We start from the raw sequence: 25,307 nt of genomic DNA on the forward strand, positions 1-25,307 counted from the left end.
CTTGGATCTCAGGAATTTCAAGCCTATCTTTGTACAGCTTTGTCATCAAAAACAGGGCCACACACAGAGAGATGTTAACAGACAGGTATTGGTTAAATCAGATTTCAAAAAGTGCCTGTCTGAGGCACAGAGGCTCACAAAAGGCCAAAGGACTGTAATCCAGTGTTTAAAGAGAGTCACTCAGAGGCCAATTTAGTAAAATTGTATACTGTTTCTACCTAAGTATCTACTTTTACTGTTTTCCCTTTTCTCTGTGGAGCATATTTTACATGTGAACGGAAAGCGAAATTTATAAAATAACTGCTTTCTTTTATTGGAAACCGGTCTGCTCTTGACTCATCTTGCTCTTATACATGAGAGGTGGAGTTTCACTAGAAGCAGTAAGTTGCTATTGTGACACAGCACAGTGCGGTGACATAGTGCACAATTCTGTAATCTATTTCTGAGCAACAGGAAGAGAGGAGCTGCCAAGTCTCTGATGCGAAAGGAATGACAAGAAGGGGGCAAGTAGTAAGTACCCTGATTTGATCAGCACACATGGTATCCATGTATTGAAATGTTGCACCACACCCAATACATTTGTATAATGGCTCACATATAGAAATATACCAACAACAGATGTTGGTGAGGATGTGGGGAAAAAGGGACACTAACCCACTGTTGGTGGGAATGCAAACTGGTAAAGCCACTCTGGAAGTCCATTTGGAGATTCCTCAGAAACCTGATTATAACCCTACCATACAACCCAGCCATACCACTCCTTGGAGTTTACCCAAAGGAAATTAAATTGGCAAATAAAAAAGCTGTCTGCACCTTAATGTCTATTGCAGCTCAATTCACAATAGCTAAGATCTGAAATCAACCTAAATGTCCATCAACAGCAGACTGGATAAAGAAATTATGGGACATGTACTCTATAGAATACTACACAGAAGTAAAAAACAATGAAATCTGGTCATTTTCAACAGAATGGAAGAATCTGGAACACATCATGCTGAGTGAAATAAGCCAGTCCCAAAGGGACAAATAGCATATGTTCTCCCTGATTGGTGACAACTAACTGTACACCGAAAAGGAAACCTGTTGAAGTGAAATGGACACTAAGAGAAACAGTGACTTCATCAGCCCTTGTCCTGACTGTTGATGAACAACTTAATACTTTATCCCTTTTAGTATTTTTTGTTCTACTTAATACTATTGGTTGAACTCTTTAATTAATACACAATTATTCTTAGGTGTTTAAATTTAACTAAAAAGTGATCCCTGTTAAATATAAGAGTGGGAATAAGAGAGGGAGGGGATGTACAATTTGGGACATGCTCAATCGGACATGCTCAATCCCATCAAGGTGGCATGTACCAATGCCATCTCACTAGTCAAAGTGATCAGTTTCAGTTCATAATTGATCAAAAAGATAGGATTAAGAGTCAAAGGGATCACACAAACAAGACTAGGGTCTGCTAATACTAACTGACAGAATTAAAAAGGAGAGAACGATCCAACATGGGAAGCAGGATACACAGCAGACTAATAGAATGGCAGATGTCCTAAACAGCACTTTGGCCTCAGAATCAGCCCTTAAGGCATTCGGACCTGGCTGAAGAGCCCATGAGAGTATTTTAGGCATGGAAAGCCAAGACACTCTGGCAAAAAAACAAAAACAAACAAACAAAAAAAACAAAAACAAACAAACAAAAACACCAAACCTAAATTAAAGATCTCTGTGAGTGAGATCCCAGTGGAAAGAACAGGTCATCAAAGAAGGAGGTACCTTTCTCTGAATGGAGTAGAGAAGTTCCACTCTGACTACGACCTTGTCTAAATGTGATCAGAGTCAGTGACCTCAAAAGGCTTCCATAGCCTTGCCAACTCATGACAAGAGCCTAAGGTGATTACTGACGCCATAAACAAGAGTGTTAATTGTTAAGTCAACAACAGGAGTCACTGTGCACTTACTCCTCATGTAGGATTTCTGTCCTTAATGTGTTGCACAATGTGAATTAATGCCATAACTAGTACTCAAACAGTACTTTACAGTTTGTGTTTCTGTGTGGATGCAAACTGTTGAAATCTTTACCTCACATATACTAAATTGATCTTCTGTATATAAAGATAATTGAAAATGAATCTTGATGTGAATGGAATGGGAGAGGGAGCGGGAGATGGGAGATGGGAGGGTTGTTGGTGGGAGGGAAGTTATGGGGAGGAAAAGCCACTGTAATCCAAAAGCTGTACTTTGGAAATTTATATTTATTAAATAAAAGTTAAAAAAAGGAAAATTTATGATTATCAAAAGGAAATAGATAGATCAGGTTTTACCCTTCCATATCCCCACAAAGACATGACTTTGTGTTCTGGTTTGACCAGGCTTTGGTAACTGCACTCCCCTCACCTGGGCTGTGCTTATCCTCAGCAGTGCATCTGCCCACAGGAGATCTCAGGCTGAGATCTGCAGCCCAGAACCTCTCTAGGCTGTGGTGTGAAGCCTCTGAGCCTTTATGTAGTAAAAAAACCCTAGCATGCAAGAGTGACCAACTCTGGGCTCCTCCCTATCACTCCGTTCTCTGCCCTCTCTGGAATTCTATGTCTTTCTGCAGCTTCTCACCTCTCTCCCCTCCTCCTCCCACATTAGCCTCCTTGGTTGCAGGCTGAGACTCTCTCACCTGGATGACAGTTTCCCAAGTGGACTTCGTGTCTCTTCCCTATAGGATGTGCTGTCTATTCCCATGGCAGAGCCATTGTTTTTAAGCAGTGCTACTGGCACACGACCCAGGGATCAGTGCCCAGACTCAGCCTATGGTAAGTCCGGGAATTGAACAGAAGCATTGGGAAAATTTTCTAACAATTGGATGGCATAATTTTATTCAAACAATATAACAATAAACCTGAACTGTGTTTTGAAAGCCACTGAACTTTATTTCTGCCTAAATTTCTTCAATATTCATCTTAATTACATTTTATATAGGTACTGACCAACAATGCATTAAGGAGCGGAAAGCCAAAAGCAATGGTCTAAGGTGCCACTGAGAGAATATCACCTTCTTATCCATCCCAACCAGCTTTAAACACATGCCTGAAGCCACAGGGCAGGGTCCACAACTCCTCCACCTGAGGCATCAGGGCCTCCTCCTCCTCGCTGCCTCCCCAGCTCCCCCTGGCCACCCCTCATATCATAGACATAAGCAGGCACCCTTTCAGGACAAGCTAGTTCATGCCCCAGTCCTTATCCTCGTGCCTGCCCTTGCCTTGCGCCTGCTCTTTCTTTTTCTCCCTCCAGCCACCAAGTGCTCAAAGCTCATTGCACCTGCTGCCACTTCTGGCCCTCCAGAGGGCACTGGCTCCTCTCCCTATTGGCCTCCACTGGTCCTTGGGCACAAACTCTCTTAGTAACAAAGGCATCCCAATGTCCTTCTCTCTCTATGGGCATCTCTTGTAGAATGACAGCTTATGAAGCACACAAAGTAACTCTATATCTTTAAGTTATTTGGGTTTATAACTTGTTTCAAAACAGTCACATGCTTTTGAAATTATACCAAGAGTGATATATTCTATGATTGGAAACCAACTGGAATCATTGTGTACAAAATAGGAAACAAAGGTTGGTAGAGCATAGGTGCTCAACACATGTTTAGTTTTAACAATACTTATAACTGCTAATATTTATGGTACACATCTTATAAGTCATGCGCTATCTTACAAGTGATAAGCAAGCGTATCCTACGGGAACTACAGCTATTCCTGTTTTGGACTTGAGAAATCAGAGGCAGGGTTTGGTTGGACCTCTTTGTTCAGTCTCTTCCACTTCCCATGATAACCCACTTCCTTATATCAGAGAGTAAGTTCACATCAGTTTTTGGCCTGAGTCTCTGAGAAAATCCACTGTGGCTGGCCCCTTAGAAAGCTACCTTGCTTCTCGGTTTTATGGGGCTGTGATGCTGAAAGGAAAGAATGCAGAAAAATATATTTTTAAAAATATAATTCACTACCCTAAGGTGTGCAAAATAACCAGATGTGGTGAATTAGGATTCCTTCACTCCAAGGCAGCAGCAGACTCCAGACATCTGCTTCCTATTTGACCTTCAATGGACATAACATGGGATTTGTCCAGGTGCAGCTACACCTGAGCCCACACGGACCTGCTTGCTGCGACAACCTCTAAGGGAGCATTGTGTAGGTGGAGTAAGGAGTCAGCTACAAACAGAAGCCAAGGCAGTGCAAGGCATGGCAGTTTGATCTTCAGAATAATTTCATTTTCCAAAAAATCAGGACAATGTTGAAAGAGGTTAAGTAAAACTTCCTCTGGGCACGGAGCTAGTAAATCCCAGCTTCACAAAGTTAAATCAAAGCCACACCCCAGCCAGCTAAGCGTGCCTGCTTTTCTTGGGACTATCTTCCCAGCTTGTGGCCAGCAAAATTGACGCCAAAGAGCCCAGCCTAAAGTCCAGGCTTTATTAGAATAAAAATGTTTCTAAACGCTGAGATTTATAACTTCACAGGAAAGGTTTGGGAGGCGGGAAAAGGCTTAAAAGAACATTCTGTGTAGAGCTATGATGCTGCCAACCATTTGTGGGTTGGACAGGGCATGGCGTTCCTAAAGATTAGACCTAACTGAGGGCTTTTTCTTCTTCTCTTTTAATAGCAAGGAAATACAAATCCTCCCCTCATGTCACAGTCTCAACTCTTCAGACGTTTGGTACAATTTTCCTCATTCAGGAGTAGCATTTCACTGAAGGGAAACAGAAAAATTGGAGCTTTTCTTCCTTCAAATCCAACTAATTTAAAGATATAGAGTTCAACTTTGTAATTTAATTTTTGAGCTATTTTGTAATGAGAGAAAGAATTTCAGTGGATATGAGGAGAAAGCACATGTTTTTGTGATTACGAGGATTCTGATGGTTGGTATTTTATGAAAATGCCACCGAGCTGTACCATGAGGTATAGGAAGACTTCAGAGTGATTCCCCCCACCCCTGACTCCCACCCAAAAGAAATGTCAGCAAGAAATCCAAGCAAAAGAGTTATTTTACTTTTCACATGGGATAGAACACAGATTCTGAACTGTGAAAAGAAATGAAGGGTGAGAAATATTTTGATTTTATACATGCTCCAAGCCACCTCCTCCTAGCATGTAAGCATCCAGTATGTAATCCTGGATTAAATACAGGTTTTGGTTTCTGGTTTGTCTCACCAATGCACTCTGAAAGAGTGAGCCATTAAAACTCAGTCATTTAGGCAGGGATTAGAGGAAAATTCACTGTTGCCCACTTAGGCAGAAAAGGTTTGTTGAGCCATTCAGATATTTTAACACAAATAGCAGGAGACCTAAAACTACTTGTCTCAGAAGGCAACACTCTGGCTGTACTCATCTGGGAGTTAGTGATCATCAGGCCACTCATTTGATCCCACCTGCAGCACCCAATCAAAACCTAACCTTGGGCAGTCTCTGATAGGGTCATACCTTATGTAGGCAGCTTCCCCCTAGGTCCTCCGTATGGCCTTGGCACCCAAGTCAAGCAGACCATGCCTACTATCCACCATCTTCTTTTTCTCAAAATGCATCACGTTTTATTTTTTAATTTGTTGGGGGCAGGTGTATGGCCTAGGGATTAAGACCCCCACATTCCTTACTAGAGTACCAGGGCTCAATACCTGACTATGGTTTCCTGATAATGCGGGCTCTCAGAACCAGCAAGTGCTGGCTCACGTAATTGGATCGCTAACACCCTCCTGGGAGACCCAGATTGAGTTCCTGGCTCCTGGTTGCAGTGTTGGCCCAGCCCTGCCTGCTGCAGGTATTTGGGTGAGTGAACCAGTAGATAGGAGCTTTCTCTCTCTGCCTGTACTGTCTCTCTCTCTATGTCTCTCAAATATAAGAATAAATTAAAAATTATAATGATTATTTAATTTTCTTTTTCTCTTTTGCACTTGCTAGCAGACTATGAACTTTATGAGTACAGCAGCTTATCTTTTATCTCTCTTGTTCACTGGTGTACTCATACTCCCAGGAAATGTGTGTGTGTTTTTCAAAGACTATGATACACATCTATTCATATTTTCCTCAGTTCCTACTTACGTAAACCTGATCAATCTGTAAGTCTCAAGTATAGTACCACTTCTTTCATGAAACATTCCATTTGCCATTCCCTAAATATGAACTCTTCTTCCTGAGTTCTTGGCCATCCCGTTCAGCAATTCACCACTGTAGATTTAATTTTTCAACTGCATTCTCAAATTTACCCACAAGGTAGATATCTGATAAACCACAAAGGTCATTCTAAAAAGAACACAGGTAGTCAGTCTTGGGGGAAAAGGTTCATGTCTTCCCCTTCTGGAAAAAGGAAGAGCAAGTGAACCAGTCAGAAGAAACAGAAGAAACGGAACTGCATGGTACCTGTGTTCAGGCTATGGAAGGAAGTTTCCTGGGGCTCTGTGGCGGACAAGGAGTGTCCAGGACTCAGAGAGATTCAACTCTCTGTTGCTGGAATGGCCACATGCAAAGCATGAGAAGGAATGAGGGCAGCCTCTGGGAACAGCAGAAGACCTCAGCCCTAAAGTCACAAGGTATTTAGTGAGTGAGCACTCAGGATAGGCTTGGAGGTGACTCTTTCTCCAGTACACAACCCTGAACACACCTGGAATTCAGCTTCCAGATATGACTGCAGGAGACCCATCAAAGCCTACTGGACTTCTGACCTTACAGAAGCTGAAATAACAAATTTGTATGACTTTAAGCTGCTAGATTTGTGGTGTTTTTTTATAGCAGCAATGGAAGACATTATTTTCCTTATTACTGAATTTTTATGGTTGGGGTTAGTAGATAAATTGGTCCACAAAACAGGTGCAAACTGAACAGCGTTCACAAACTCTTGCTGTGACAAACCAAATGGCAGAGGACTGCAATTGCCATCCATTTCAAAGGAATTTCCAAGTCCTGCAGATGAGTCCTAGGCAGCGAACTTGCAGTTATCTTTGGGCAAAATGCGTATTTTGTGACTTATCCATCCTAACTGTGTGTATAATCCTGACTCTTTATCTTCTTCATCAAACACAATTGTGGCCTAGCTGATTTCTGCCCTTCCCTGTGTGGTGGTGTGTTCAGACACAGATTTAACTCACCCCAGTAAGGACATAATTGGGAAGGGAAGCCTGCTGCTTAAAGAAAGAGACATCTACAGCAATCTGCTGTTTTGTATTTTTTTGAGCTGGAATATATTACCCAAAGTGCAACTGAAAGGAAATGAACATTATTAACGGGTATGTGATGAGCAGTGTGCTGGATGCGCCTGTGTGTACAGCGCCTTTATTTGGCTCTCACAAAACTCCGCGAGGTAGGTATTAACAGCTTCATTTTTCAGATGAGAAAAAGACGGATCAAAGAGACTACACTGCTCAAGGTCATGCTACTAGTAACTGGGGGATTTAGCATCCAAATCTACATCGGACAGACTTTAACTCACCCTCTACTAGGCTATCTAAGATGTTGCTGAATTTAATCTTAAACTAATTCTTCTCAAAGCATATGCTGGGAAGACATTGTGGGCTGCAAAGATAAATCCAATCAGTCAGCTGGCCAATAATAACTCTGGATGATTATGCCCATCCTAAGGATAACACAAGCTAAGAAAGAGCATAGTATGATCCTGATCCACCCAACACAAATTTGGGCTAAGGCAAGACATCCCTAGCTAAAATAAAGGTAAGCAATACAAGGCCATCTCCAAATAAGCACCCAAATGAAAGTGAAGAGACTAGTTATATCAGAGAAGCATGAGACATCAGAATATTTAAAGGAATTAGTAGATAAGATTTGGAAGCCAGATGGAAAAGGAAAGAATGTTTTAGGTAAACATTGGGGTGATTGGATACTTTGAGATAGGGTAAATTATGGTATTTTCTGTAGGATAAGAAAGACATTTATCAGGATTCACATTGAGAAAATAAGCTGAAAATTATCAGCAAGCAAGGTGAGACCTATGAGGATGGATAATAGAGGATCTTTGAGACCAGACAATTTTGAACTAGATGCAATAGAATTTGGTATTTCTACATCTGGTATGCATTATTTATTTGTCTGTTACTGCTTTCATAGGTGTTTTCTGAAAAATTATTACATTTTCCATCCCTGAATTCAGGAATTAATATATTGACTTAAAGTTGCAAAGGGGAGATGGACGCAACAGGGGCTTGTTTTGAGCTGACTATCACCAAAAGGATTTCCAAAACAAATTGCTCTGGATCAGAAAGCTGCAACCCTGCCCTGGGGGAAGGTTGGCCCACGTGAATGGGGGCTTCTGAGGGTCAGCTGACTTCCACCTGCAGGCAGAGCTGACATACCATTCTGGGGACTCACTAGAGGAAGTTCTACTCAGAGTCTTTGCTATTGTTCGAAGAAGACACTCAGGATTCTCCTTTCTAGAACAAACCACTGCGATGGACTTTCTTCTATTTAAATTAATATTAACTGGAATTAGAAAAATAACAGAGGAAAAGACAAGGATGAAAGCTATTTTGGGTGATGTTTGTGGAAATTTACAGAATCTCCTGGATGATAGTGTATTCTCCTTTGCCTGATGTCCTATAGAAATGCCCAACTTGGAACAAATGCAAATATGGATTACTGGCTGAAAAGAAAATATAAAGATGGCTGCTTTTTGAGGTGGGAAGTATTGGCCTCATAATCTCACCTAAGAAAAACATCTATAGGTGTATCAGGAAAGAAAATAAAACAGTAAACTCGGAAGTTCTTTGTGTCATAAGCTTAAAATTAGTAGTGGGCCTTTCATTCTTAAGTGCTTTCAGTATGAATGACAGCAATACTGACCAATGAGAGTAGCCATAACTTGATTCATTTTGGATGGTGTTTGGATGGTGTGTGTGTGTGTGTGTGTGTGAGAGAGAGAGAGAGAGAGAGAGAGAGAGAGAGAGAGAGAGAGGCGGGTGGTATTTGCAGCACAAACTAGAAACTGGCTGGTTGGACTTCATATTGCTGTGATGGAGATAAGATTTCAAGCTCTGAAAAACTCATTGCATCTCCCCTTATCAGATTGATCTGAGACAAAATATTCAACACTCAGAGACTCTTGAGGAAAATGTTTGCCAACTGTTCTCAGCCTTGACTAACCAATCAGGTTGCTCTCCTGGCACTTGATCCTGTGGATAATTTACTCAACTAGGACAGTGTGAAAATCTGGATTGCTTTCCTACTTAATTGCTGCTGTACTTACACATAAGGATATGTGTAGGTCATGACACAGAATGTGGAGGACAACTGACTATGGTCAATCCTGGGAAGGCATTCAGGAGAAAACTGAGGAGGCCAGGCAGCCCCAGAGTGGGTAAGGAGAAGGAGTAAGAGGAAGGAGAATGGCTGGGGGTAGGTGAGTTGGTTTTACCTGGCATCTGGAGAGGGAACAACGTGAGTGGGGGCTGTAGGCTGGGATCCTGTGCACTAACATCATCAGAGTACTAATTTCTGGGTGGTGGGATTATAGGAGATGTTATTTTTCCTATGCAGGCTTTTTAAAATTTTCCACTTATTCACTAAGTATTTTTTGGATGATAAAATAAACAATAAGTGTTCCCAAAATTATCATTTTATAAATGCTTATGAGTGGGGGATACCTTTTTATTGTTGCTGGAGATTCAAAAAGAAAATTATTACTTAGTGCTAAAGTGGTTTGTTATTTCACAGGAGACATACTGACAAGGACTTGTAGACCTATGATGTCTATTAAAGGACGATAAAGTGTCTCTTACATGTTTGTAGTTGCCTCATTGCCCAGTATTGTGTCTGACACATATTTGGCACTTGATACTTTTTGTATGACTAGAATAAATAAATTAGGTCAAAATATAATAGCATAAAGAAGCATATCCTATAAAAGAAATATTTTTAGCCTACTAGTCTTAATTGGCATATCAACCATGACAAACTGGCTCAGAATTTTAGTGTTTCCAGGCCATATCCCAAAAACTAGCAGACATTTGAAAGGGAATGAGGTCTTCTATCTAATAAATTCCTAGACTGTGGAAATGAGACTGAAATCCATGACTGCATTAATGACTTAATCTACTCTGTTTTTATTTTTGAAATCATATCACTCTCAAGGTACCAGCTGTTGAAGATTTACCAACACATATATAAAGGCTCTCAAATTATACACAACTTTTCTTTAGAAATAACACAAAATAAAATACTCTCTTTTCCCATTTGCGATTTTTCAGGATATCCGTTCTCTAGGCAACTGAGAGGGATCTTTGTCCCCAGGTAAATGAGAGCTCTGCACATAGAATCTGCCCTGCACCCTAGGCTCAGCTAACCCTGCCTGCAAAGAGTTCTCTTTACATCAAAACTATTTTTGGCAAGAGTGTTTTGCCCGTTAGCTAGTGGCTTACTCTGGGCTCCACTATTTAACCCACTGGAAAGTGTTCTACAGGGATAACTCAGAAGCTGAGTCATGCTATTGACCTTGTCAAAGGCTTAAGATATATGGTGGGAAATAAGGGAACAAGGCTGGCTGGGAAAATTCAGGAAACCTGGGATCCAGGCTTTTTCTGTGTAAAACTGGCTGGATGACTTTGGGATTTGATTTTCAAGTGGGAAAGCAACATTGATCTGAAGACATTACTGGAATCTGAATATCAAATAAAGGAAGAAAAATGTGCTTTGAAAAGTGAACACCTTGTTCAGATGGAGGAGATGACTGTGATGTAGCTGTAAGGAAAACTTTTTAACTCCCTGGATCCTTAGATCCTCTGTCACCACACTGAGTCCATTTCCTTCTCAATCTCCCAATCACTCCACTAAGGAGTGGAAAAGCAGGACAGAGTACCTCTTTAGGACTTGCTGCTCTGCTCAGTCAATCCATCCCTTAATGCCTCCATCTTATGAACTTATTCTCATTCCTTATGTGACTGGACAAATAACAATAACAAATTGCTTTGACGAAGGAAACTTTCCCCTGAAAGTTATTTTTTGTTTCCCCTATAGAATGGGTTTCTGTTTCTGGTCATTAAAGGTATAGACTCTATTATTCTCTCTATTTACTTTGTATATGTGTCTCTATCCAATTGACTGTCCACTGAGAGCTTTGTAAGTTGTTTGACGATTGGCATATTTCCTGGCACTTTCACCCAGGACCTAGTACCAAGCTCAAAATCCTTCATGCGTAGCATCCTTTAACATCAATGTATTCTGTATCTTCTTCATGGCAGCCATGCCTCTTTTTTTTTAAGATTTATTCATTTATTTGAAAGTCAGAGTTACACAGAGAGAGGAGGGGCAGAGAGAGAGAGAGAGAGAGAGAGAGATCTTCCATCCGCTAGTTCATTCCCCAATTGGCGGCAATGGCTGGAGCTGAGCTGATCCGAAGCCAGGAGCCAGGAGTTTCTTCCAGGTCTCCCACATGGGTGCAGGGGCCCAAGGACTTGGGCAATCCTGTACTGCTTTCCCAGGCCACAGCAGAGAGCTGGATCGGAGGTGGAGCATCCAGGACTCAAACAAGCACTCATATGGGATGCTGGCACTGCAGGCATCTCCTTTACCCACTATGTCACAGTGCCGGCCCCAGCCATGCCTCTTAAAATTCCATCCACAGTCAACTGGTAATTTCCATCCAGTCAGGTGCCTTCTTGTACTCCCACATACCTCTGCTTTTGACGTTCATTTCCAGTGTGCTGCGGTACTACTCATTCTCTCTATACCCATTCTCCAGGGGTCTTCTTTCAAAGATTTTGATTTACAAAGAACACTATTGTCTTTCTTGATCCCAGATCTCTATAGCTTCCATCGCTGGCCACTTAACCATCATGGAATAAATTTGATCTGTAGTTAGAATCTGTTTATGTTTACGAACTTATTGTCTTCTCTTCTTTTATTTTTCTTTTCTTCTTGTCTGTACTTGGTACTATGCCAAGGGACAAATGTCTAAAGACTCCGAATCATTTTTAAGAGTGAGTTTTATTTACAAGAGCAGTTATGAAGACACTTCAAAAAGTTCATGGAAAATGAAATTTAAAAATAAGTTTAGATTGGTACATGCAAAATTTTTCTGATATCTATGCATAGTTTTTCATAATATGCAATTCCACAAACTTTTTGAAGATCTTTTGCATACTGTATTTCATAAAACAGTTAATTCCCCTACAAATCCAACAGTAAGGCTTTCCTCTATAATACTTTGTCTATCACAAATGTTAAGTAATACATCGATTTGTTAGAACTGGTGACTACATTATCATTCTTCCATATACTCACAGTGACAAAGTAAACAAGAAGTTTTTGAATAGTTATTATTATGGACAAAAATTAAGCATCTGTGTCTTTGGGGCAGGAAAGGGGGAACTACCCTGGGATCTCTGTCCTCTTTTGAATATTTTTACCATTACTTTGCCTATACATTGCCTTCATAGGCATACGGAATGACATAGCATAAGAGATCCTGGCATTGTGCTGATGCTCCCAGAATTGGAGGACTTGGGAGGAACTGAGAGTAAGACCTACTGAGAATGGCAGTGTCACATCTCATTAAGGGCTGACTTCAAAACAAAATTCCCTTAGGAACTGGAACATTGCTAAAGCCACAGTAAAGTTTTCACACCCTGTACCTGTGGGCCCCATTTCTCACCATTCACTTATTATTATTATTTATTTTTTTTGACAGGCAGAGTGGACAGAGAGAGAGAGAGACAGAGACAGAGAGAAAGGTCTTCCTTAACCGTTGGTTCACCCTCCAATGGCCGCTGCAGCCGGCCAGCTGCGGCTGGTGCACCGCGCTGATCCGAAGCCAGGAGCCAGGTGCTTCTCCCGGTCTCCCATGCGGGTGCAGGGCCCAAGGACTTGGGCCATCCTCCACTGCACTCCCGGTCCACAGCAGAGAGCTGGACTGGAAGAGAGGCAACCGGGACAGAATCCGGTGCCCCAACCGGGTCTAGAACCTGGGGTGCCGGCGCCGCTAGGTGGAGGATTAGCCTATTGAGCCGCGGCGATGGCCACCATTGACTTATTAATTAACTCCTTGCCACTTTGATTGGGTACATAGCCTACAAAGCCTTAAAGATATGAGGCATAAAGTATGCAATTTTCAACTTTTCTGTTGTTTTCAGGGCCTCCAGTGTTTTCACATGTCTTCTCATCTACCCTTAACCTCTATGAACTCTGCAGCTTGCACTCAATGCAAATTAACTAAATTCACAGGGAAGCTCTCTTTTTTTTTATTTTGACAGGTAGAGTTATAGACAGTGAGAGAGAGAGAGAGAGACAGAGAGAAAGGTCTTCCTTCCATTGGTTCACTCCCCAAATGGCCACCACGGCCGGTGTTGTGCCAATCCGAAGCCAGGAGCCAGGTGCTTCTTCCTGGTCTCCCATGTGGGTGCAGGGGCCCAATCACCTGGGCCATCCCCCACTGCCCTCCCGGGCCACAGCAGAGAGATGGATTGGAAGAGGAGCAACTGGGACTAGAACCCGGTGCCCATATGGGATGCTGATGCCGCAGGCGGAGGATTAACCAAGTAAGCCACGGCGCCGGCCCCAGGTCAATCTTCTGATAGACAGCATCATCAATTACAGTCTGAATAGCTCCTCATCCTGCACACAAACCAGATTCTCTCACAGAATCCATAATTCCTATGCCACGACTTTCTCAGTTGCCTGGAATAAACATGCTTGAACTGCTTGCTTTTAGTTACAGAATGACTCCTTATTAATATTTCTTTTTCCTCAAGCATGTGTGTTGATATCTTTATAATGCTTACATTCTGGGAGTGGTTTGGTGGAGTAGGAAGGCCAGAGTAGTGGGTACCGTGCAAACAAGTTGGTAGATAGTTACCGTACAAAATGAAGAATACAGAGATGGTATAAATAAGCCTCATCCAGATAAGAGGAAGGAGTGGTCAAGGAAGAAAGAGAAAGTCTGATTTGCTCATTTCATAACTTTTTCCAATTTAAAATGTGGTTTCCCACTGGTTATTATATTAAGCACAAGTCTTATACTGTAGAGACCAATTCTGCAGCCTATGATCCAAACATTCTTGTCTCATTTCATCTGCTACAATTCCCCTACTACAGATATAAACCTCAATAAAACTGGACTAAACACCATTTCTTAAATGTTTCTTGGGTATTTCTCCTGAATACTCTTGTTTTCATAGTTTCTTTCTATGATGTGCTTCTCACCAACACTACCCTCACCATCTCTACTCCTCAAATGCCTCTCCCATCTTCTTAAGACACAATCCAAATGGTAACTACCATAATCTGCTTATCTCTCCCCTACCATGATAACATGAAGGTGGCTCATCATCATTTGGACAACCTCAGCAGTTTTCTTTATGACCTTCTCATGGACCCTCTCGTCTGCTTTTAATATGATAAATTAAAGGCACCCAAACCACCTACCCCAAGTTGTAGAGGAGTCCCTTGGGTAGAAATCTCTTTTTGAGAGAAAAAGCATCATTACTCACCCTTTAATTCCTTCCAGGAATGCAGCATGCATTATACATACTTATAACTAAATAAATAATTAAAAAATTATCTCTACCACTTTCCTGTGAATTTAGTTAATTTGCATTGAGTGCAAGCCACAAACACAAGTATCCAGCCACATCAATGTTCCTTTACACAGTGAAGAGATGGTTTTCTGGAATTTCCTTTCAAAGCTGCCTTCCTTATCTCTGCCCAGTGACAGGCCAGCCTTTGGAAGGCATGCTTGACTCATTTCTTTGGCCAAGAAAGGCTCCATTTTCCATCAATGCGAAGTCTGTTGAAATTGTAACTTCTCGGCACCAGCACCTGAATCTGCATAATTCCCTAATCCCAGGGAGGTATAAATAAAAACTTCCAACAGGACAGGATAACATTTGCCAACTGTGGGAAGATAAATGACCTGGGGACTTCATGCTCCGAAGGTAGAATTGCTCAATTTCTGATTTCAATGTAGCAAAAGAGATGCTGTAAGTCTAAGCTGAGTGTGTGTGTGTGTTTTTCTTTTTTGGTCCCTTTGTTGCCAGTGCATTATGGGTTACAACATTTAATTTGATTAATTCTTGGTTTCCAAAAGGAAACTTTAGGAGGAACCTTGGGAGGTTCAATAAAATAAATATGTGCAATTGTTAAGACAGGAAAAGGGAAAAAATGACTTCCATCAGAGCCCACAAAGATCATTTCCAGTCCCAAACATGGGTCTCCAGAGAGAGCCTGGAAACCGAATTATTGTCAAAGACATGCTTACCTTTTACAACAGCTCATGGCAAAAGAAAATATAGAGCTTAACATCTCTCCTACAATTCACCTCTGTGTTTTTTTTTCTTTTATTTATCCTCTCCCCTCAATCTCATCCTTTTCCCACTTTCTGATGTGCAGTTTCCCAGTCTGTGAGCTTTAAACAATTAGATGTGTATCACTGGATGAGTCATTTGACCATATTAAGCCTCAATATGTTCATCAACAAAATGAGCTGTTTATACTACATGATTAAGGTTCTTTCTATCTGGAGTCTGAATATACATGTAAGTGCGCTTTGTCTTCTCCATTCAACTGGAAATATTAGTGTTTTATCTAGCTGTTCTAAGATGATGATGGTGGTTTCAACCTGCACAAGAAGCTAGCTAATTTATTCATGTGAGTAAGATTTGAAAAAGTTCAGTTTTTTGTAAAGTGAGATCAATCATCCAATGAAGTTACTGGAGATGAAGGAGGGGTCATAGAGATGAAAATATGAACAGTGAGATCTATTTCAAAACTTCATTGAACAGCTAAAGATCTGGTGAACTTGGCTAATACCTAGGGCATTTTCTCCTTAGCTGTCTCTTTGGGGTGATGGTTTCTGTTGATTGTAATGAGTCTGAGACTTTGAGTTCTAGACTATCAAGTCTGGACAGAACCTTTATCGCCACAGTCCATTTGGAAACAGAGTCCAAAAGAAGTCTCTAGCCAAGAAAAAGTCTTTAGCTGGTTAGTGTAGAGCAAGACTTGGAGAGGCATTCACAATACCACATAATCCACACAGCAACCATTAGCTGATTAATCTTTTATCTGTACTCACAGGAGGATGCAGAATTCAATTTGGATGTAGGTTTAATGAACTACATTTCATTAGCTTTCCATTTTTCACTCTCTTTTTTTCCTGATGTTAACTTTCTCCTTCCATAAATCTTGTTTTTAATTTCAGTTTTAGAAAACTTTCCTCACATTTTAAAATATTTACCTTCCTTCTTTTCTTTTTCCCCCTCCCTCCCTCCTTTCTTCCCTCCTTCCCTTCTTCCTTCTTTTTACTTGAAAGGCAGAGAGAGAGAGAGTGAGGGAGAGAGACTGAGATCTTCCATCCATTGTTTAACTCCCAAAATAAATAACTGCAGTTGCCAGGACTGGGCCAAATTGAAGCCATCAGGCCAGAAATTCATCTGGGTCTCCTACATGGATGACGGGGGACCAAGCACTGGAGTCCCAGCATCATCTGCTGCCTTCCAACATGCCTTAGCAGGAATTTGTATTGGAAGTGGATGAGTCAGCACTCAAACTGGCACTCTGATATGGAATATAGTCTTTCCAAGTGGTGGCTTAACCCACTGTACCACAAGGCCCATTCTCACAATTTTTTTCTTATCACTTTCACAACATTTCATCCTTTTGCCAATTTCCTTATCTGGATGACTGCTGGGGAGAGGCTTTTGTATTACTCTTGGCTGGGGCATATGTTTCCTGCCAATGAGTGACAGTAGAAACTGCATCCAAAATGCCCCACAGTGCTGATAAGAGGAGCTGGCAAAGGGCAAGTGGAAGACTCAAGGAGGCAAAATTGTGGTACAGGCTCAAGGGAAACCAGCTACCTACATGGCAGGATTTTGATATCTGCGGTGAGCTTGGGATTAATTCTCAGCATCCATTCATCATGATGAAAGATGGCTAACTTGTCTAACCGTGTCACTGGACTTCAAGGTAATGCATGCAAATTTAATCTTCTCACTCTTTCCCCATTATTTGACAGAAGCTTAGAGATCTGTAGTCATGATGTCTTAGTACCTGGCACAATTTTAGGTCAAAGTATAAATTAAAAAAAAAGATTATTTCCAAGTGGTCTGAACAGGAAGCACATCATTCCCACTGGAGACTTCTTCCACCAACTTGCAGGAAGTTGTCTTTGAAGGCACGACCATGTTGTCAACCTGAGACAGGCTTGTTCTTCTGGAAATCTGCTGCATGTGTGAGGGGTGGTAACGCCTAGTGAGATACAGGCTCAAATGGTAGCTGATGAAGCTTCTTCCAATACTGGGATTGCACCTATTTGTCCTCAGGCAAACATTTTTATAAATGGACAGTTAGCAGATGTTATGCATTTAGAAAACAGTCCAAAAGAGCCACTGTCTTCTGAAATCAAAGACAGAGAGAGAATAGAACACAGGAAAAATGGTGAAGAGTCTGGATGACTTCTGAGTTTTAGGTGCAAGCAGGCAAACAAGACAATGTAGCCATCTGCTAGGCAAGAGGGATAAAAAAGCAGGCTTTCCCAAGTAGGAAAGAAGAAACCGAGTGTGCAATTGTTGCTATGGTTAAATGGGGCTTCTAATTCTCTCCATAATGATAATGACTTACATTTATACAGGGCCTTTCATCAGCTCTGATCTCAGGGAGACTCAAAGCCCTTTCTTAACTCAGCTCTTAAATCTGGTCTTCAACAAGCTAAGGGGTGACATCTATATTTGTGCCATATCTATTTTAGAGAAGAATGACTCATGTGAAATAGAACACTCAGAGGCTAAGGAAATGAATCCTGAGTGCAGAAGGAACAGGTGGAGGGGGAGATGCTGTGGAAAGGGCAGAAGCTTATTTCCAGTTGTGACCCTCAACACAATCCAGCTGAACAGACACCTCCACAGAGGTAAAGTTCCCAGAAAATCTGAGTGTTTAAAGTAACTCCAGCCTCATTTTATCTGTTTCCTGTCTTTTTCTTGGACCTGGCCCTCTTTGGAGTGTATCACATCAAGGTGAATGCTCCTTAGAGAGGACTTCATGGTTTCAGTGCTGTTAAAGCCAGAATTTCCCCTGATACTCTGGAGGTTCGGAAACAGAGGAACATTTGGGATACAGGTAAGCAGAGGCCGAAGCTTGGGAGGAAGAGGAATGACAGGGAATCTGGTCTGTCCCAGTGACAGTCAATTAGACATGCAGGGACATCAGGCATAACTCAACCAGCAAAAAATGACTTGTTAAAGTGTTAGGGAAAAAATAAACTTACATAGCACAGAGATAGGCACATGCAGTGGCAAAAAGTAATCATAAAAGTAGGTTCTGGTAAGGAGAGAGATAGGAGGCCCTTTTGTATAGGTGTTTCTCAGCTGATATTAGGAGAGGTTAGGCCATGAGGAAAATTTCTTCCCCAGCTGAGGACTGAATAAAGGGATGACTTCTTTCCTTAGATACTGTCTTTTGAAACCACTGCATAATCTCTAAGTCATCACAGGATGGATGAAATTCTGAGAGGAAGGGCAGCAGTGACACAGAGGAGCACTGGGCTGGGACCTGTGTTCTACATTTGATCTTAACCAGTTGGGTGCCATATGGTTGAGGTCCACACACTGGGAAAATCCTTGGGCTTACTTACAATCAAAAGTGACACCCTGGGGTGGGTATTTGGTGCAGCACTTAAGACAATGCTTGGGATGCCCACAACTCACATCAGAGTCCTTGGGTTCAAATCTGAGTTTCAATCTTGATTCCAGATTCTTGTTGGTGCAGACTCTGGGGGGCAGCAGTGATGACTCAAGTAGTTGGGTCCCTGCTACTCACATGGGATATCCAGATTGAATTTCTAGCTCCTGGCTTCAGCCTGGCTCACGCCTGGCTATTTTGTGGAATTGGAGAATGAATGAGTAGATGGGACATTTCTCTTTCTGTCTCTCCCTCTCTCTTTCAAATAAATAAATAATTTTTAGAAAGTGATGGCTTTCTTAACTTGTGGAAGTCAACTTGATCTTTGTAAGTCTTGGTGTTTTTATGTGAAATATTGGAATAGAAGTACCTGTCTTTTAATATTATAAGAAAGGTGTTATAAAGTAACACTCCATTCTCCAGAAGTCTGGCTCAACCATTCAAAGTACTCCTAAGAAGTGGAATATCATATCTGAAACCACATAAATTTCATAACAGAATTGGACTGTGTCTAGTACTTGAGGTTGAATCCAAGGTTTGTTGTTGTTGTTTGTTTTTCAATTTTGTGTGGCTGTCTGAAGACCAAATGAGAAGACGGGAGACCTCTGAATGAAGTGATAGTCAATAACAGCCGTGGGAATGCAAACTCATGGCAGAATGGCTGGCATGTGGGCACTTTCACAGATACACTCAGTGACTGCAGATGAACCCTGGCTTGGAAACATGAAGTCAATCAGCACCCAGCAGTGTAGTCTGGCTACAGGTATATTTAAAAATGCTGAGAAACCCAACACCCAACAAAGGCTGATTTTAGCTTCTAAGATTTGCTTCTCAGGGCAATGGCATTAGAATTCTTGCTTAAAGATTCTTAGCAATAACCCAACTCCATTCTTTTCTAGCCAGATAACATCCAGAAAGTACAAAAGTCAGGACACTCTGTCCATGGTTGGTGTAGGGCCCACGGACCAGTACCATTATGTGGAAAGAGACATTAATAGTATTTCTTACGCACAAACTTCATCTAGTGCCTTCTGTCCAGATGGGCTTAACCTAGGCTCAGCACAAGCATCTTCAACAAAGTCTGATGATGAGAAATGGTGAGTCCCAGATGAGTACATCCTCTTTGGGCAGACATGAAGTGCTGGTTATTTATCACCTTTAACAAATGCAGGAGACCTTACTGCTAATTGGTCTCTTCATTAACCAAAGAGAATATCTACCACAGTAACAACTCACAAGCAGGAAGCAATCTGGAGCAATCTTTATGTAGTTTCTCACTCATAACCATATTTCTTTCTGAAATCTACTGGCCTTGAAAATGTCTCTAATTTGTCACGAATAGACTGCTCTCACCTTCACTAATTATAGACTCCCTGGGAAGGGAGAGGACAAACAAATGGTATACATCATAAACAGAGGTGAACCACTACAACCAAACCTTACACATGGATTATTAGTTCCTTAAAACCAAGATTTGACCAGAAGGGTTTTATTTGGGGACAAAGAGAATACAAGAACACCTTCTAGCTTCTGCAGCTCCTAGGAAATACGTTTCTACCCGTCTCCTGGTAAAGACCGGCTGTTTTTCCGTAGGAGTTTCATCATTTGTGTGATGTAGGGACAAGGCAAAAAGATACTTTTGTAGGAGTGTGAGACTGCCACAGTAGGAAAGGGTTTATGTCGGTGGGGAGGTTAACAAGGAAATTCTATAACTGGCAAAGAATGGGGTCTTCCAAGTTCCAACAAATAGATACTTCAGTTTAGAGATTAGTGAGTGGAATCCTATTCCAGTAGACAGACTAAGAGACACACAGGGGTGGGGTGGCAGGCATATACAGCACCTTCCAGCCAGGCTCCTTCACAATGGCAAGCTCAATGACAAGTATCTTAATGTGGTCAAGGCTTCCCTTTGAAACCCAGCCCAGGGCAGCTCATCAAATACCAAGGGAGAAAGACAAGATAATATGACCAGGGGCTGTAGCTCCCTGATTAGTTAGACTTTAGGAGGTACTGGTCACCTGCTTCCAATGACTTCTGGAGAGGTCATGTCTGATAAAGTAGACACTAGTTTCCTTCCAGCTTCAGCATTTTTGGGATCTTATTGCATCATTTCAGGTGAGGACCTAAGAACAGCAATTTTAACAAAGAGTGTAACTATAGTGGGTATGGCTGATGCTTAGGTAGGTATTGGGGACTGCCTATGGATCCATGGCTTCTCAGGTAATGGCTCCAGTAGAGAAGAGAGTTAGTAAATGGTGAGCAATCAATACACAAAATGTGCAGCCAACTCAAACGTTTAAGGAGGATTTGATTTCAAAGGGTTTCCTCCTCTTTGCAAATTAATGGACCCAATGTGCCTAGGATGGCTGACCTCTGAAATGAAGGTCCCACAATTAAACAACTAGAACATTCAATTCTGAAGAAGACCTCGGCCTTACCTGGAGACATGGAGGAGTCATAAGAACTTCTGTCCTTGCGGTTCACCTTGAAGGCTTGGATGTCCTTTTCCCTGTACGTCCCAAAGCCTTCGTAGCTCCTCCTTTTACTCCCACTCACATCACTGTCCCACTTGTCATTCGAAGGGTTCATTTCACTGAACACGTCCAGGCTCTCTGATCTCGTGCTGCTACCATCCCCACCACTGCCAGAGTACCTTTTAGTGCATGAGTCCACAGGGTCACCACTCAGGTCACCTTTGTCCTTGGCCTGCGTCCAATGCTGGGCATCAGAAAGTGACAGCGTAGACAGGGTGTCCACCTCAAAGTTGTTCTTAGAAGCTTTGTGGCTGGCGTCACTGTGCTGGTGTCTCTGCTTCTCCTTATGCTTGCTCTTCTCATTCCCCAGTGGGAGCTCTTTGTCCGCGCTGCTCAGCCGCTCACTCAGGAGGTGGCTGGAGAATCCTGTAGCTTTGCCTGCAAAGAGACCACTCAGGTTGTCGTGGGTCCCCAGGATCCGGTCTTCCTTGTGCTTATGCTTGTGTTTGTGTTTCCTTTTGTGGAGCCGACTGCTGGACAGACTGGCACCGCCCACCTTGGGAGGGTTCAGGGATGGCTGCATGTCCCCAAGGCCCATGCCAACAGGTCCCTGCAGGTGTACTCCGTGCTTTGCTTTATGTTTAGCTGCCCCAGACATCTTTACATGGGAGCTTGTGTGGAACTGAGGTGGTGGCACTGTTGGCCTCATGAAGGGGGAAGCTGCTCCCAGGGTGTGCGATAGGTACAAAGGAGCTGGGTACTGACCGTAGTAACCAAGGTTCATCATAGGCATTGATGTGTAAGGCATTCCATAGGGTGCATAGTAACTTCCACTGGGAATAGGGTAGCTGAACCCTTGTAAAAAAGGCACCTTTGTCATGGTGTCATTGGTTTTTGCAGGCCTACCACGCTTCTTCTTTGACTTCAAGTCTGAAGTCCTACGAAGATAGAGCAAGGGGTCATACTGGATATATGGCACCGGGTAATAGTGATCAAAGTTAATCCGAAAAATGCTGGGATATGGATTCTCATGGTAAAAGGTGTAGCTCCGGTGGGAGATCCTGAACACTTGGAACTTGGTGATGAGCTCTTCCAGCTCTGCCAGAAACTGGAGATCATCCCGGTTTTGCAGGCTTTTCCGTTTCCTCTTGTGCTTTGGCTTCTTGAGGCTCTCGTGGGCCAGAAAGTTGTCCACAATGAGATGCTTCTGCCGGTGGCCATGCCGATTCTTTGTGCTGGTGTCAGATGGAATGGCCTCCGGGTTGTCTAGGGAGCAGAAATCAAAAGAGTACCTCCGTCGGGATTCTGAACTCTTCTCCGCTTGATCAGACGTGCTGTTGTTGTCTGTCCCGATGCCACTGTCGCTCGGGATCGTCTCCTCACTGTGCGACTCACTGACAGGGGACAGTGTGATTTCCTTTAGTGAGCCAATCTCGCAAAGGTGAGAAGGAGAGTTGGCCATCAGCCTGGGTGGAGACAGCTTCCAGGTTGCACTGTGTATTCCCTTTTGGGTTTTGGTTGGAAGAGCACTGATGGGCTGGAGATTTGGCATAGTTTTCAACTCTGAAAAATTGGTTTCAGTGCTGGCGGGGCTCAGGTTGCCATTGGACCCACCTAACTGTGTTGAAAGTGGGTGCATAGCTGCTGGTGAAGACGCCACAAGTGACTGAAAGTTGGAAGGCACGGCTGGAACATCCGGCTGGCTAGAAACAGGCCTTGAGTGCTTGATGGCTGTTTTGGGTTCTTCGGATGGGGGTGGCAGCTCTGTTCTTGGCTTTCTGCCCCTCTTCTTGCCAATGTAGATGGTCCCCCTCTTGCTGACATTAATCTGCTTGCCCAATTTGCTTTCGATTGCTGCTGCCCCAGGGCTGGTCTCTGGGGGAGCTTTAGCCTTCAGAGCAATATTGCTGGAGCAGGACAAGATCTGGTTCAAGATATTTTTCCTCTTCAGTGTTTTCATCTTATTGATCGTTTTGATGGTCTTCTTATCCAACACGCCAAGCTTTCCAACTTTTTTGTGAAATTTCATCTCGCTCATGGGTTTGTCCTCTCCTGGCACAAGCTGGGCTAACTTAGCTAAATTGCGTCGCCTCTTTCTTTTCTTAGTGCCAGGAAACTCTCGGCTGATGGGACTGACTGGGCTGGTAGAAGTACCCTCATGAATTGTCTCTACTGTGAGCAGAGGCTGCTTCTTTGGTCGTCCCCGCTTCTTCTTGACTGGAGTGATCACAGTAAGACTGTCTGTGTTGGTGTACAGAGGGCTGGAGGGGGTGATGGGATAGGCAGATGGTGGTTCCACCATCAGTTTATCAGAGGTGGCCATAACTGCCTCTCGGAGCATGCTGGTAGGTTTTGGTTTGCTGCACGTCCACCTCCGTTTTGCAGCAAATTTTGGATGTTGAATTTCTGGCAGCTTTCTTGATGGAGAGTGATCTGCGCATGTTGGAGGCGTCATGACCAAAGGTGGCTTCCGTGGCTTAGACACAGCTCCTGGGACAATTTTTTCAATATTTCCACCAGTTTCAAGGCCAACTGAGGAGGACTCATTCTCTATAATTTTACCCAATTTAGGGACACGGGGATCTTTCTTATTGCCCTCTGAATTGGAAAGGATCCTGTTAACTACTTCACTGCTCATCGTGATTCCAGAAGCCAGGGCTTTCTCTGGGATGATTTTATCGACCACAGCTTTGATGGACTGTCTCTTCTTCCTTTTATGGCTGCTTGGATCTAGAGAGGGTGTCTTGATGGGGATAGTAATCCGGACATGACTTGAGTCATTTTCAGGATTACTGACGGAACTCACATTCTGCCTGGCTGGTGATGCTTCTTGGGTGTTATCTACAGAGTAGCCTTCTCTTTTACCTTCAGTGTTGTCAAATGCTTTCTGGGTACTCTTGATCCAATCCAGGTCTGGGTTTGGGATGCTCTGATTTGCATCTTTCTTACTAGACTTCTTCTTGCTGCCTATAACAGGTGGTTCTGAGGGATCCTTTGTCCCCCCTCCATCTTGATCTCCCAAGGACTGAAGCCCGTTACACTCAGCAGAGCTGCTGGGTGGAGCTGGTGAGCTGTGGTTGCTTGGGGATGGAACCACACTTCCCAGGAGCAGATCTTTGCTACTGTTAGACAGCTGACTCCACGTGCTTCCTGCACTGCCTTTCTTACCCTGGACCTTTGCAAAGGAAGCCACAGGCTCAAGAGCTGGAATCTTGCTGGTGCTCGTAGATTCTCTGCCAGACTCTGTACCAATGAAGCAATTCTGAGTGGTGGGTCCACTGTCAGAGGTGGTGGACCAGTCCATGTGATTCTGGCTGCTGCTTTTTTGCTGGTGCTTTGGTTTTAAGGTGTCCCCGGTGAAGTCCTGTGTGAGGCCTGGGTCATAATGGAGAGCTGAGTGTTTCTGGGGCCTCTCATATGCCTGAGGGTAGGTGGAGTGGAGAGGGAGAGAGAGAGAAAGAGAGAGCACCAATGAGCAGGCTGGAACCACTAGCAATGCAATTTCAGAAGACTTAATTATTTGAAAGTTGGAAACAAGAAACTATGCTAAGAGACACCCTTTATTCCAGATACTTTATAGAAGCTTTCTCAAATGCAGCTATAAAGATATATTGCACTGGCTTTGAACATTCATAAAGATGTCTTAATTGCTGTTTTTCCTCCTTAAATAACAGGAAGCTTGACCTATTTTTGATTTAATGCAATCTGAGAAGGACTGCTTAGAGGATGCATGGTCCCTGAAGGTCACTTAGTTGACAAGTGAATGGGTCACATTTGGCCAGGAGTTGGTGGTGAGGGTCGTGCCTAAGGTGCCACAGCCCAGGACACAATGTGGTCCTCTTATCTCCCACGATTCTTGTTTATATCCCTGCTTCTCTTCAGAGACAGGTCTTTCCCTTGTTATCTAATTCAGGTTGTATTTTATCCTCAGTTCAATATCTTTGTGCTCCAGTAACTCATAAGAACTATTGCAAAAAGTAAAGACAAGGAAAGTTAAGGACTGAAGGGGCAAGAGAGGAGTAAGAAGACTGCATGTGGAAAGTGGCCAGTCAAGGGCAAGGAAAAGAAATAGAAGAGAAGAAACAAGAATTGTCCCGAGCCTTCAAATCTGCAGGCTTTAAGAGTGTTTGGGAGTTAGCAAGTTAAAGGATCTTTAAAATCATTCTTTGTTCTTTTGAGATACCTCTTGGT

General features: G+C 42.8%; 1 protein-coding gene across 2 annotated transcripts in view; it reads right to left on the reverse strand.

Annotated features, from left to right (window-relative positions):
* The window catches only part of SETBP1 (SET binding protein 1), a 386,548-nt gene that overhangs the window by 92,342 nt on the left and 268,899 nt on the right, over nucleotides 1–25,307 (reverse strand). For both annotated transcript variants that reach the window (XM_008261251.5, XM_017344139.4), the window contains exon 4: nucleotides 21,081–24,537. In XM_008261251.5, coding sequence (XP_008259473.1) covers nucleotides 21,081–24,537 — 3,457 coding nt within the window. The remainder of the gene's footprint in view (nucleotides 1–21,080; nucleotides 24,538–25,307) is intronic.

The sequence above is a fragment of the Oryctolagus cuniculus genome, chromosome 10 (assembly GCF_051225735.1).
Source record: "Oryctolagus cuniculus isolate XC-2025 breed Fujian yellow rabbit chromosome 10, ASM5122573v1, whole genome shotgun sequence".
Taxonomy (NCBI): Eukaryota; Metazoa; Chordata; class Mammalia; order Lagomorpha; family Leporidae; genus Oryctolagus; species Oryctolagus cuniculus.